The sequence below is a fragment of the Drosophila innubila genome (assembly GCF_004354385.1).
Source record: "Drosophila innubila isolate TH190305 chromosome 3R unlocalized genomic scaffold, UK_Dinn_1.0 2_E_3R, whole genome shotgun sequence".
Classification (NCBI taxonomy): domain Eukaryota; kingdom Metazoa; phylum Arthropoda; class Insecta; order Diptera; family Drosophilidae; genus Drosophila; species Drosophila innubila.
Window position 1 is genome coordinate 14,536,437 of NW_022995380.1, and position 13,237 is coordinate 14,549,673.

At 42.0% G+C, this 13,237-nt stretch overlaps 5 protein-coding genes across 7 annotated transcripts; 3 read left to right on the plus strand and 2 right to left on the minus strand.

Moving 5' to 3' along the window:
* The first annotated feature begins 116 nt into the window (after positions 1-116).
* Positions 117-5,591, plus strand: LOC117790786 (protein PRRC2C-like). The gene is made up of 10 exons (XM_034630345.1): positions 117-270; positions 352-904; positions 966-1,007; positions 1,067-2,575; positions 2,630-3,902; positions 3,971-4,798; positions 4,864-5,006; positions 5,073-5,181; positions 5,256-5,316; positions 5,380-5,591. Coding segments are annotated over exons 1-10 (4,524 nt in total). The 5' UTR covers positions 117-268; the 3' UTR covers positions 5,384-5,591.
* Positions 5,592-6,266: 675 nt separating this feature from the next.
* On the plus strand, positions 6,267-7,251 carry LOC117792832 (60S ribosomal protein L27). Its single transcript, XM_034633124.1, has 2 exons — positions 6,267-6,345; positions 6,732-7,251. The coding sequence occupies exon 2, from the start codon at positions 6,740-6,742 to the stop codon at positions 7,145-7,147; it is 408 nt and encodes a 135-aa protein (XP_034489015.1). The 5' UTR covers positions 6,267-6,345; positions 6,732-6,739; the 3' UTR covers positions 7,148-7,251.
* Positions 7,252-7,949: 698 nt separating this feature from the next.
* Positions 7,950-10,648, minus strand: LOC117792831 (isocitrate dehydrogenase [NAD] subunit gamma, mitochondrial). Of its 2 annotated transcripts, XM_034633121.1 has the most exons (7): positions 10,487-10,648; positions 10,274-10,351; positions 9,435-10,211; positions 9,188-9,374; positions 9,054-9,129; positions 8,151-8,497; positions 7,953-8,056 (listed from the first exon to the last, which is right to left on the minus strand). In XM_034633121.1, the coding sequence occupies exons 1-6, from the start codon at positions 10,541-10,543 to the stop codon at positions 8,467-8,469; spliced, it is 1,206 nt and encodes a 401-aa protein (XP_034489012.1). In that variant the 5' UTR covers positions 10,544-10,648; the 3' UTR covers positions 7,953-8,056; positions 8,151-8,466. The 2 variants fall into 2 exon arrangements, with proteins under 2 accessions (XP_034489013.1, XP_034489012.1); XM_034633122.1 differs by lacking the exon at positions 8,151-8,497 and having other exon boundaries at positions 7,950-8,056.
* Positions 10,649-11,085: 437 nt separating this feature from the next.
* Positions 11,086-12,286, plus strand: LOC117791851 (S-adenosylmethionine mitochondrial carrier protein homolog). Its single transcript, XM_034631751.1, has 4 exons — positions 11,086-11,292; positions 11,356-11,622; positions 11,684-12,105; positions 12,168-12,286. Exons 1-4 carry the CDS (start codon positions 11,203-11,205, stop codon positions 12,280-12,282), a joined length of 894 nt encoding a protein of 297 aa, XP_034487642.1. The 5' UTR covers positions 11,086-11,202; the 3' UTR covers positions 12,283-12,286.
* Positions 12,287-12,374: 88 nt separating this feature from the next.
* Positions 12,375-13,061, minus strand: LOC117791852. Of its 2 annotated transcripts, none has more exons than XM_034631754.1 (3): positions 12,865-13,061; positions 12,600-12,785; positions 12,375-12,525 (listed from the first exon to the last, which is right to left on the minus strand). In XM_034631754.1, exons 1-3 carry the CDS (start codon positions 12,976-12,978, stop codon positions 12,478-12,480), a joined length of 348 nt encoding a protein of 115 aa, XP_034487645.1. In that variant the 5' UTR covers positions 12,979-13,061; the 3' UTR covers positions 12,375-12,477. The 2 variants fall into 2 exon arrangements, with proteins under 2 accessions (XP_034487645.1, XP_034487644.1); XM_034631753.1 differs by having other exon boundaries at positions 12,472-12,528.
* Positions 13,062-13,237: the final 176 nt, after the last annotated feature.

The following is a 13,237-nucleotide window of genomic DNA, read 5'->3' on the forward strand; positions in this document are numbered from 1 at the left end:
GAAGAGCTGCCACCTTTTCCACAAAAAAATCCCAAGCTGGCAAGCCGACAAGCTGGTGATATCGATATATTTCACATTTCTATAGAATCTAGTATAGTTTTTAAGATCGCTGACTTTTGTAGTGTTGCACAACGACATTGTTAAGGGGCGCGCATCATTTTCTTGTATTCGCTCAAAAAATGCAAAGTATTAAACGGTATAAAAAATAGACGCTGCATAAAGGCATTAACAAATTCAAAACTAAATTTTAATAAAAGCCTGCAATAAAATGTGAGTTAAAAGAGTGATAAAAACCTAAAAATAAAGTCAGTGAGACAATTACATTATATCCTGGTGTTTGTTTCCTTACAGGGCGAAACTTGGTGATAAAACAATGCGCGAACTAGACGATATATTAAACGGGAGCGAAACCTATGGAGATCGATTGGCCGCTTTTCTAAAGCTCAAGACCGCTGCAAAGCAACAAAGCTACACCCCGTTTGTTTTGGATGACTTTGATGTTACAGTTGATGTTGACATCGATCTTGTAAAACTACCCCCAAAGCCACAGCCAGAAGACGCACAAAAGATTCCAGCCGAGGAGCAGCCGCTACGCGAAACCACGCAGAATGCCATTGCAGCCAATGAGCCGAATACTGTGAAAGCGGTACAACAGCCACCAGTAAACGCAGCGCCTTCACCTGCTCGTGAAAATGTACAGCCAGCTGCATCCCCACCTGCGTGTGAGTATGCTCCAGCTGAATCTAACAAGTCACCGCGAAGATCGCTGCGGCGCAGCGGCGGAGGAAGTGTACCTGGCTCGGATCGTCTACGTCGTGTGGCCTTGCAGAGGCGCTCCCGGAGCCTTGGACGACGCGATCTGCTTAAAGAATTCAACGATGCCGCGCCGAATTCTTCGAATTCTGTAAGTTCCGGGTATCCTTTTTGTTTAATTGACTTTTAATTACAGTATACTTGTTTTCTAGTCTCGAGGAACAGCTAATACAACATCAACTTCTTTGAGCTTTGTAAGTTTTGTTGGTGTTTTATAAACTGTGCATCTATTGAAACTACAATTCTCTTTCAGCTACCTGGGACTAGCAGTACTCCCGCATCTGCTAAGCAAAATGATAAAATGGCCACAGCAGCAGCAGCTACTGCAGCTCCCGCAGTAACTGAGAGCATACCGTTGCAGAATGAGATCGAAAGAACCATGATGTTCACCCAACCACGTCGTGAGTTGCCTCTCAATGCGACATCACAGCTATCCCTTGCCTCAGCATCACAGGAAAACGGGGTACAACAACGCACCTACACCGTGGAAATAGGTCCGGAGCCAGGGCAGCTTCTTCTCTCGCCTTCAAACAAAACTAGGAACATCAGTGTGCAGCAGAGATCACATTTGTCACCAGTAAGACCTTTATATAATACTTCGCTTAGACAATCTCAGATGGAGCAAAGACCCTCGTCACAGATACGGAACTCGCCAGGAGCTGGACACGAGATACTAGCGCCTGATACTCCTCCACGTGTAATGTGCCAATCTCTGCGGGAGCCGGAATTTACTGTGCCTGAATCGCAGCCGGTAGTGCATCAGGAGAATATGCAGCAAGTACTACAGACTTTAACAAGCAGCCCAGTTGCCGCTCCATTTGTAGTCGTACCGCTCTCATGCGTATCTAAGCACATAACACAAGAGGAGTCACAGCCACCAACAAGGTCAACTACACCAGTGGCAAAAGTTGCCAGTCGTAGCATTCAAACGTCCTGCAGTCCGCGATTCGTACAAAACGTGGCTGAAATTATGACGGATGATGACAGCGATGACCAGCGGCAGTCCAGCTCTGCACCGTTAAATTTGGCACCCCCAGGTGGGAACACAACCCGGCAACGTCGTTTACGCAAACGTAACCAAAGTGTGAAAAGTCCCAACAAGCTGCTGGACTTACATTGCTCACGCTCAAAGGATTCACATCGTAACCGCACTCGAAAGACTCGACAGACGGCGCTTAATAAGCCATCCAGACCGCCTATTAATGGTGAAGAATTCGCCCAGGAGTTGGCGCGCATGAGCAACTATGAGATTCTCGATTTGCGAAAACGCAAATCGCTTGGCAAGTTGCATCCTCTGAACGGACATCGAGAGGAAATAAGAGAGCAGATGGTCATTGAGGAACACATAGAGTGGGAAATAATGCGTCGAAATCTGGATAAGCCCAGTCCCAATCATTCAACAGCCAATGCGCCGTTGCATCGTTTAATGTCGCCAGTTATACCAACCGAAACTGAAACAATGTCAAATCTGTTACCAGCAGCTCCACCCGCAGGCTTTGGAGATGATTCTGTACAAGATCAATACTCAATGGACCATCAGTCTACTTCAAAGCAGCAGCAACCATTGCGTCGATCAAACCTCAAACGCAGAGATGCTAGCCGACATGAGCCAAGATCCATGTCCACTTCTACAGTAATAACATCGCCAGCTCCTCCGCCAGACGAATTTAGAAATAGCCCCATGCAGAGGCAACGCTCTGTGCATCGCCAGAAGACACCGCAGAAGCGAAGTGGACGCCATAGACGACGTGAACCAACTATGGTAAGATCGACATTTAATACCATAATTATCCATTACAATAAAATTTAAATGCAGATCGAGGACGATTTATTGGCGGTCTGCACACCGCCGTCAAAGTTCCGTCAGTCCAAGTGCAGGCAGCAGGAGCAGTCGGCGTATGTGGAGCCGGACATAACTTTACTGGCTGATCCACCGAAACAGTTCAGACAATCCAAGTCCAGGCAGCTGAAGACGAATGATGTTGAAGAGCCAGGTCTGTCCAAGCAACAGAAGCAATTGCAGACGGTTGTGGAGCCGATTGTGTCTGCATTGCCTGATCCACTGGAACAGCTTCGGTGGTCCAAGACCAAGCAGTTGGATGTTGCTAAGCCAGATGAGACGGTATTGGTGGAGCCGCCGTCACAGTTTCGGCGGTCAAAGCCCAGGCAGCAGTTGCAGTTGACTGTTGATGAGTCTGAAGTGACTCCATTGGCTGACCCACTGGAACAGCTTCAGCTCTCAAAGTTCGGGTACCTGAAAACCATTGAATCTGAAGATCCTGATCTGTCCTGGCAGCAAAAGCAGTTGACGGTTGTGGAGCCGATTGTGTCTGCATTGCCTGACCCACCGGAACAGTTTCGGCGGTCCAAGACCAAGCAGTCAGCTGTTGCTAAGCCAGATGAGGCGGTATTGGTAGAGCCGCCGTCACAGTTTCGGCGCTCAAAGCCCCGGCAGCAGTTGCAGGTGACTGCTGATGAGTCTGACGTGACTCCATTGGCTGACCCACTGGAACAGCTTCAGCTCTCCAAGTTCGTGCACCTGGAAACCATTGAATCTGAACAACCTGATCTGCCCAGGCAGCAGAAACAGTTGTCAGCTGTTGACACGGATGTGTTTGCTCTGCCAGCTACGCCGACACAGATTCAATTGTCCGGGTCCAAACAGAAAAAGTCGACGAAAGCTGTCGAGCCTAATTTAACTGCATTGGGAGATCCGCCGGTGCAGTACATTGATGCAGTGCGGACAAGTGGCCCACATCACGCTGACATGCCATATAACTGCGAAATGGCACAGATAAGTTTGCAGATGGAAGAACCGTCGCCAATGACAACGCTAGCACCATCGACACTGCCAGTGACCACTGCTTTGGATGAGCAGCCAAGCACCAGCAAAGCCGCCCAGTCTATGAGCAACAAGCAGAAAAAACAATCGACGCCTGCAGATAATGTTTTTAAGAAACCAACTGCTCCAGCGCCGCGTTCAAAACAAAGTCAAAAGAAGAAGAGGGAACTGGAGAATCTGTGCATTAGGCTGGTTAACGAAACGCTGCCACCAGAAGATCCAGACTCTGTATCCGATTGGAACACAAGTAAGTAAAACACGCACATAAAGAAAGAAATCTTTATTAGAAATCTTATACTGCGCTCTTCTCTTTAGCTGGAGTTCGCAAATCCAAACGTGGTCAGGTGCCACTGCGCAACACTTGGGTCCACTCCAAAGGCGATCCGTTCGCTCAAATGCGCAAAATATATGAGAAGACTATGATGGTCACAGCAACAGCAAGCAAGCCCAAAAAGCAATCCGGCGCAAATAGCAGCGACTTATTAATGGGCAGGCCACCATTGTCAAGCAGCACGCCACGCAATGCAGCCCCGAACAAGAACACCACCACATCTGGTAAGCGTAAGCGTGGGCAGCAAAATGATCAAGAAGAGGGAAAATACGAGTCCAACCAGTATCAGATATCGGGCATAACAGCATTGAACAGCATAGCAGAGCAACCGGAGGAGCTTCCAGAGCAGCCAGGGGAGCAACCTAGAGAACAATCAGAGAAGCAACCTAAAGAACAGCCAAAGGAGCAACCTAAAGAACAGCCAGAGGAGCAACCTAAAGAGCAGCCAGTTAAAGCTAAAGATGAAACCACAAAGCGCGGTCGCAAAAAAAAGGTCAACATAGTGGAGACCATGCCACCACCAGACGCTAGCCCCAAAAAGAAAAAGAATAAAGGTGGCAAGAAAAAACCAGTAACTCCTTTAGTATCACAAACTGATCCAGAACCGGAACCAATGGCATTCTCAGCTTCAACAACAAATGATATTCAGCAGGAAATTGAATCTGTGCCTGCTTTGGAGCCTGAGCCGCAATCGATCAATCAGACAGAGGATCATAGATTTCCGCTGTTGGACTGGCTAAGAGAGGCCAAGGATGGCACTATCTCCATTGATGGCTGCAATACCGAAGAGGAGAATGATTCCCTGGTTATCTGTACGTAGCCTTATTTCCAACTCAATTAAACATAATTCATTTAACATTCTCTTAATTGGTTGCAGCAAGAGCAGCTAATCTGCAGTTCTCGAATCTCAACGGTATTGACTATGCATTCTATAATGGTGAGGATAATTCGTGCACCGTGGGATACATGCGCTTTCAGCCGTTCCAAGTTCGCGGCGTTAATCGAGCTAAGCGCAAACTGGTGCGTTCTCTGTACTTGACCTTCTTTTCGATATAATAATATGTATATTTTCTCTACGTGACACAGCAATTTGTAGCTCTTCATGGTCAGTTTAAAGTAGAAGTGGAAAATGAAGACTCCAAAGAAAATGAGCAGTACACTATGAATACAGGCGACTTAGTGGAAATTAAAAAGGGTAAAAATCTTATCTTAGTCTTTCAATAATAAACACAATTTTAATAACTGATCATATTCAACAATTTCTTTCAGGCTGCCGGTACAACATTAAAAATATCTTGAATGAAGTCTGCGTTTTGCTAATTAATCGGAAGTAAGTTAATTAGTAAGCCATCCATACGCAAGTTATTGATTCCAATTGACATTGATCTTTCAGCTAAATACATGTATCATCGTTTTAGCATAAGCTTTTTACTATCTTAGTTTTTGCCAATGAAATATTAACAATGTTTAATTTGAAATATCTTAAAGAACTGGGCTTAAATTAATTTTTGTTATATGTATCATTTAAATAATTCAAGAAAGTTACACTATTACATTTTATTTTAAATATATTGAAATACACACTTGGATTTTCAACTACTTAAACATCCGTACGGAAATTAATGAGTACATGTTTTTTTTTATCGTTTTAGAATTACTTTTCTTATTATCTTTGTTTTTGCCGATGGATAAAATAAAAATGTTTATTTTAAAAAATATCTTAAAATACCTGGCTTGGGAATTTGAAAAAAATAAAAGAAAATTAAATTATTTAATTTTTAATACTGGGAAACATTAACAAGTAACATTGTTAAACTGAATTGCAACGGGCCACTTCTTGAGATCTGTCGGTTTCTATAAGTTATTCTTGGTCAGGAACATTGTTCCTGTACTGATCCTGCGAGTCATGTGTGTGTGTGTGCGGGATTTGCCCAAAAAAAATGTTTGTTTTGTATGTTTTCAAAATGTTGAGCACAAAATATTGAAGAACATTTGTGTACAATTATGTCTAATTTTTGACTTAAAATTAATAATACAACTTCTTTTCCCCAGGGTTGGCAAATTCGCAACGTAACATAATCTTTATTTTACATAATTTGAAATTTTAATGGTTTGACATAATTAATCTCATTGTTTTTTTTGTTTGCTGTTTAAATTCACGAATTAAAATCACGCGCCGGTTCGTGATTTCCGTGCCACAATCTCAACTGTTGATTGCAGCGAACGTACTTAATTTTAGATCCGTTGCTAGATGCTTCGTTTTAACATAAATGAAACTTAGTGGCAACGCTAGCAGTGCTGTCAAGCTGTCACTGCAGCTGTCACCCTTTTCTTTCTTTTCCGGTCAGCGAACAGACCTGTAAGTTCGCGTATTATTTATACATAAAATAAAATCGAAAAAATCTAGTGTTTAAACAAAACAACGCCAAATATTTTAAACGTAAATTAAATAAAAAGAGTGTGAATCATGCACATACACGAATATTGCAAAACAAGAACGAATCTCTGACACTCGAATTGATTGTGAAAACAGACAAACAAATCAAAATATAAGCCAACTGAATATGTCTGAATTATATTATAGTGCAATATTTGGCGGTGAAATTGTTAAAGTGCTTGACATAAGAATTACGAACTGTTATTAAAACAATGTGCTAATTTTCTGTATTTCTTACATTTATTTTGCATGTACTTTGCTGTCATCACAACAACGCAAACAACAAACTGGTCACCCTGTATGTTTAGCCGCCAACATGAGGAAAATTATGAAACAGGGCAAGATCGTAATCGTCCTTAGTGGACGTTACGCTGGTCGTAAAGCCATCATCGTCAAGACCTCCGACGATGGCACCCCGGAGAAACCCTTCGGTCATGCGCTCGTCGCCGGCATCGACAGATACCCACGCAAGGTGACCAAGAAGATGGGCAAGAACAAGCTGAAGAAGAAGTCCAAGGTCAAGCCCTTCCTCAAGAGCTTGAACTACAACCATCTGATGCCGACCCGCTACACCGCGCACGACATCAGCTTCGAGAAGCTGTCGCCCAAGGATCTCAAGGATCCCGTCAAGCGCAAGACTCACCGTTTCCAGACCCGCGTCAAGTTCGAGTCTGTGTACAAGGAGGGCAAGAACAAGTGGTTCTTCCAGAAGCTGCGTTTCTAAACAACAACAGAAGCAGCTGCCTGTGGAGTTCTCTTGATTTGTATGTCGCCGTTTTTTTAAGGTTAAATAAAAAAACAATACTGATAAAAAACTATTGACGGAAATGGCAAATGCATTTTTTTATCCAATGACTTTGAACGATTGTTATAGTTATATACAGTTTGGATTAGCTGAAGTTGTAAAATCTTACTACTTGTAAACCATGAGTCGCCTTCAATTCTTCAGGAATGTGTTTTTAATTGAAATTTCGGAGATGTGCGCTCTGATAAGGAGGAGGATTTCTGCCCGGAGATACAAACACCTTTTGACTGAATTAACATGATTTTCATGTGCTATGAAAACCCGACCTACGATAGTACAAAAACTCAATGTACGAATAAAGATTAGTTTGTCTGTAGCTACGTTTGCAAATTGAATATTTAACATTAAGAATTCGTTAAAATACCCTCTAGTAGAAAAAGAAGTAGCTTGAAGTTTGCCAAGCATTTCAATATAGCGCAAATTTTTAATAAAGGTCTTATGTAGAACTTGGGTTTAATAATTTGTGATAGTAGCTCCCAGCTAGAAATTTTCCATTCATTAGAAAACATTGAAGTAAATAGTCGTTTATTGATTATAATCAATAATTATTGTAATTTTAATAATAAATATTCGAACAGAATAATACATTTTGTTAGAATTCATTTTTAATCATTTACAATAGTTTTGGCAATTAAATTTACAAATTATATAGTTTATGGCTTTACTGTTGACCAATCTTATTGAAGAAACTGTTGTACTTATTACTGAATTATCGAATGAGTTATTTTTCTTTTGCTTAGGATTTATGAATATCTAAAAGGTTAGGAAATAAAAGAGTCAAAGTAGGTCAAATGTTCAAAACATTGAAGAGTCCTGGGTCGAGAATATCTGTGGAATAGAATATTTCAGATTAATGAATTAATATAAAATTAAAAAAAGTATGTTTAATGTAAATTTCAAGTAGAATTAAAATTAATTTTACCTGTGGTATAACACTTTGGACATCGGAGGTGCACAGAACATATAACACATAGCCGGGGCAGGGGGAATTTTTGTGGTAAAGCAGCGCATAATTTTGACCATTATATAAATAAACTGATTGATTTTAATTGCATTTTGACATCACAATAAAACATGGTATGCATTGGCTTGGGGTAAACATAGGCCGTATAACACTTGACTCTGATTGGCTTAGTTGTGAGTTAATATAAATTTATAGATTTTTCATTATTTTTTTTTTTTAATTTTTGGTTAAGTAAGTCTTTAACTTTGTTTGCTTATCGGGTGTACAAAGATGCCTAAGACTGGCAGAAATATTTCCCATGTGGCCTGTGGAACGGTTAAGCATGGATTCGGGGAGTAGAGAAATAGATGTAAACATTTCGGTTAGATTTGAACATAAATAATTTGTTATACATTGAGGAGGAATTGCATGGTAGACGCAGCTACATACGTGTGTTGTGGTGGGTGTTGTGGTGGAGTGTGTATTTCTGTGTGCACTACGGGAATACTACTACTTAAAACAGATATAAACAAATTCAACTTAAAGCAAAACATAGTTTAAAAAGTTAGTAACATGTGTAAACTGTGTGGTTGGTCTGGTTAGTTCGGTTATAACGGCAACTAGTAGCAAAATTACAAATAGAACACTTACAGTTTTTGTTTTAACTTTAAGTGGAAATTATAAATAATACAAAAAGAGCATGAAACTTTAAATAATACAAATAGACGAGCAGATAACAGCAGCAGGTGAAGTAAATAGGACAAGCGAATAGAATATACACATTTTTTGAATAAGACTAATAACAGCATTGAATTATAAAAATAGGGACGATCTAAAAACAAGTAGGCTTAGCTAAGCTTGAATACAAGTCAGTTAGTTTACCAATTCACACGTTTGGTACTCAAAATCTTCAGTATGTTTTCAACTACATCGGTGCTGGAGTGATTGCCGCCCACATCTAAAAGATAATCAAGAATATTAAATCTAATAGTAAATAGTAAATCTTATAATTTTACCTGGCGTGCGTATGGCATCATTGACAATGGTCTGGTAGGTGGCATCATAGATGACTTGAGCATGCTCGCTGTGTCCCAGATGATTCAACATATCGATGCTGGCGTTTATCATAGCCACCGGATTGGCAATGTTCTTGCCGGCAATGGCAGTGCCAGTGTTACGGGTTCCGGGCTCAAAGACGGCGTACTATAAATATATTTGAAATTTCCGTTAAGCTTACAACGTTCACAATTATTCGTAGCTCACGTGATCGCCATAATTGCGTCCAGAGATGAGACCAGCTCCGCCCATTAGTCCACAGAGAACATTGGAAACGATAGTGCCATACAAATTGGTCATGTTCATCACATCGAACTGATGCGGATTTGAAACGGCTTGCATGCAGGTGTTGTCAATGATCATGTTGTTGTGCTCCAGCTCTGGGTATTCCTTGTGCACACGGTTGGCCACGTCCAGGAACAGACCATCCGACAATTTCATGATGTTGGCCTTGTGTATGGTGGTGACGCGTTTCCGGTTATTCTGACGCGCATACTCGAAGGCATAACGAGCCACACGCTCGGCATTCTCCACGGTTACCACCTTCATGCTCTCGACGACTCCACGCACGGACTCGTGCTCCAGCATGGCATACTCTCCGTCCGTGTTCTGGCGAATGAGCACAATGTCAATGTCCTTGTGGCGGGCTGGGATGCCCGGATACGACTTGCAGTGCACCACGTTCACGTAGAGATCCAACTCATTGCGAATGGCCACATTGCGGGACATCTCGTCCAGGCTGTGCGATTTCGTCTCAATGTTGCCCTTGAGAGCGACGCCATTGCGCTTAATGGAGGTGATCGCGTACTCCAAGTCATCGTTGCCCTCGGTGGATGGATCAATGTCGATTACCTCAAAGTCAATGGGCGCTCCACAATACTGAAAGATCTCACGCACGTAGGTCATTAGCTCTGGTCCTATACCGCCTCCAGGCAGCATTGTGACTGCATGCCGACCACCATACTGAGCCGAGATTCTGGTGCCCTGGAACATCAAGAAATTCCAATAAGTGCGTCTATATAAAGGAGTATAACCTCAAAAAATACCGTTAGTTTCTTTTGCAATGCCGATTTGGTGTGAGCCACATCCTCAGACTTCTCTTTGGTCACGAGCATGGGATAGCCCTGTTAAATACACATTAAATATACATATATTACAAGCAAGTTGTTGTAGCTTCTCCACAGGCAACGCATTATGTAATTTGCAGTTGCAGTCGCTCCGTTGACCACAGTGGGAACTGGCGCTCCCCGGGAACTTACGCGTGTCAGGAACGGCGTCTGGGTCTGCAGCAATCTTTGAGTCAGTCGTATAGCCATGTTTACTGTTGCGATTTATTTGCCTTTTTTTTGCTGCCTGCAAAATGTTTCAACCTTTTTATTGCTACCCACAAAGACTGTGGCCGATAAGCAAAATCATATGTTTGCGAATCGATAAGTCTTTCGATAACAAGCTATCGAATTAAGAGTCGATTGTTAGAGTTGGAGATTTGTCCCGTTCTTCTGACCACTCTTTTTTCCTTTCAGGGTTCTTTTATCCTGTCTATCTTATCGACTTATCACAGCACTGAGTCGACAAGCGTCGACTCGTGTCTGTGTGAGCAATCGATAACGATCCGATAAGTGTGCCCATCACTGTTGTAGAGTATTAAATGCGATCATTCCGAAAGTGAGACTTGTTTGTAAAATCTATTACAATTGAATTACTAAATGTTTTAATAAATTAAAGAGTTAATAGAAAATAAACTTATACCGTATATTTAGCAAATTTGTTAATTAATTATATTAATTATTATTATTGTAATGCGTGCAGCTAGCAAAGAGTAGACACACTTCGGTGTGCCGCAAAATGTTTTCACTCAGTTGCTGTTACGTTAACAACCGCGTATTGGGAGGTTTGTTTTCAAATAAAAACAAGTGTCGTGCAGCATGTGGCCATAACACAATAGACAACAGATTAATTATCCAAAAACTATCAAATGGCAGCAGAACTAGCACCTGTCGGCATTCCAGTGCAAATGGAAATGCAGGAGCCGGTTGCAAAGATAAATTTTCTGCATGCACTTGTCGTAAGTTGAAATTTAATACAATAAATTATATTTATATGTATGGTAATGTTTATGCTTTTGAAGGCTGGCGGCATTGCTGGAGTTGTTGTGGATATTGCACTATTCCCCATTGATACGGTCAAGACGCGCCTACAAAGCGAATTGGGTTTCTGGCGTGCCGGCGGATTTCGTGGCATTTACAAGGGACTGGCGCCGGCGGCTGCTGGCAGTGCACCCACAGCAGCATTGTTCTTCTGTGCCTACGAGTGTGGCAAGCAGCTGCTAAGCTCAGCGAGCAATACCAAAGACTCTCCCTACGTTCACATGGCTGCAGCATCTGCAGCGGAAGTGGTAAGCAGACACGGTTGATCCGGAGATATTGATACTGCAACTTCAATTCCAATTCCAACAGCTTGCCTGCCTCATACGCGTACCTGTGGAAATAGCCAAGCAACGTTCGCAAACGCTGTCGGGTCACAAGCAACACCAGACGGCGCTGCAAATCCTGTTGCGCGCCTATCGAACAGAGGGGTTGAGACGGGGACTTTATCGCGGATTCGGTACAACAATCATGCGCGAGATTCCGTTTAGCTTGATCCAGTTTCCTTTGTGGGAGTACTTTAAGCTACAGTGGACGCCAACGACAGGCTTCGAGTCGACGCCCCTGTCGGTTGCCCTGTGTGGAGCAGTTGCTGGTGGCATTTCGGCTGGACTGACGACTCCACTGGATGTGGTCAAGACACGTATAATGCTGGCGGAACGAGACAGCTTGACACGCCGTCGCAATGTACCTAGCATTTTACATGGCATTTACGTGGAACGTGGCATAACCGGGTAAGCTGTTGAAATCTATTTGACTTTATTGTGTTAATACCTATATTTAATACATTTTCCAGTTTGTTTGCTGGCTTTGTGCCACGCGTGCTCTGGATTACGCTGGGCGGTGCGTTCTTCTTTGGATTCTATGACCTAACAACGCGACTCTTAGGCGCGGCAAATGCAGATAACTGAAGGCTTAATTAAGCATGTAATTTTAGTTAATGTACAAAAGTCTGAGACCAGCTATAATTGAAATTAGTTGCAGTTAAAATTAACTGCTGAACTTTAAGCTGATATCAAAACGTAGACAATAAAATGAAAGTGTGTGTAATGTAATACTCGTTATCTAGAGATTATTAGTCTTTTCTCTTCAATGTTCTCCGTTTATCAAGTACGTAAGGCGACATCATCATCTGTTTGCCGATGTTCCTGTCGCTGCTGGTATAAAAATATAATATATTTAAAGATATATTTATTACTTGTATGTAAACAAGAACTGCAGTACTAACGGGAGATATGTGCAGGCGTGCATCGAGCAGATATGTGATGGAATTTCGCTCTCCAATATCATCAGCTCCCACCATGGATACGTCGGAATCTTCCTCATCGACATTGACGTACCCACTGCGCGTGGCATTTCTGCGTTTGAAGTGAAAACAGTTGTGGGGACAACGGATTCGTGACATTGCATAAACCTAAAGTAGTTTTCATATTTACATATGTAAATGCAGTTGTACAAACATCAATACAGATAAGATGAGAGAGTAACTTTACCAAGCCAGCGAGAATGACAACACCCACAAGAACCACAATTGGCAGCCAAATGTACTCAGCGTCCTCTGGATGCAACAATTCAGGCATTGCAGTTGTGTTTAGCTTAATTTCCATTGTTCTATATGTCGACTGGACGGGGATTTAAACTGCCGATTGAACGTCAAAACATAAGCCGGTGCCAGTGTGACCCCAACACAAAACTATTCTATGTTATCGGTAACGATAAGAATTAGTGATGAGTGTTATTAAGTTTAACTGTCACAGTGACCATTATAGAATCCATAAAAAATGCAGAAAATTATGTAAAATAGTTTAATTTAATTAATGCCACACAATTATAAAGTCATACAACTATCGATTTTACCATCGTTGC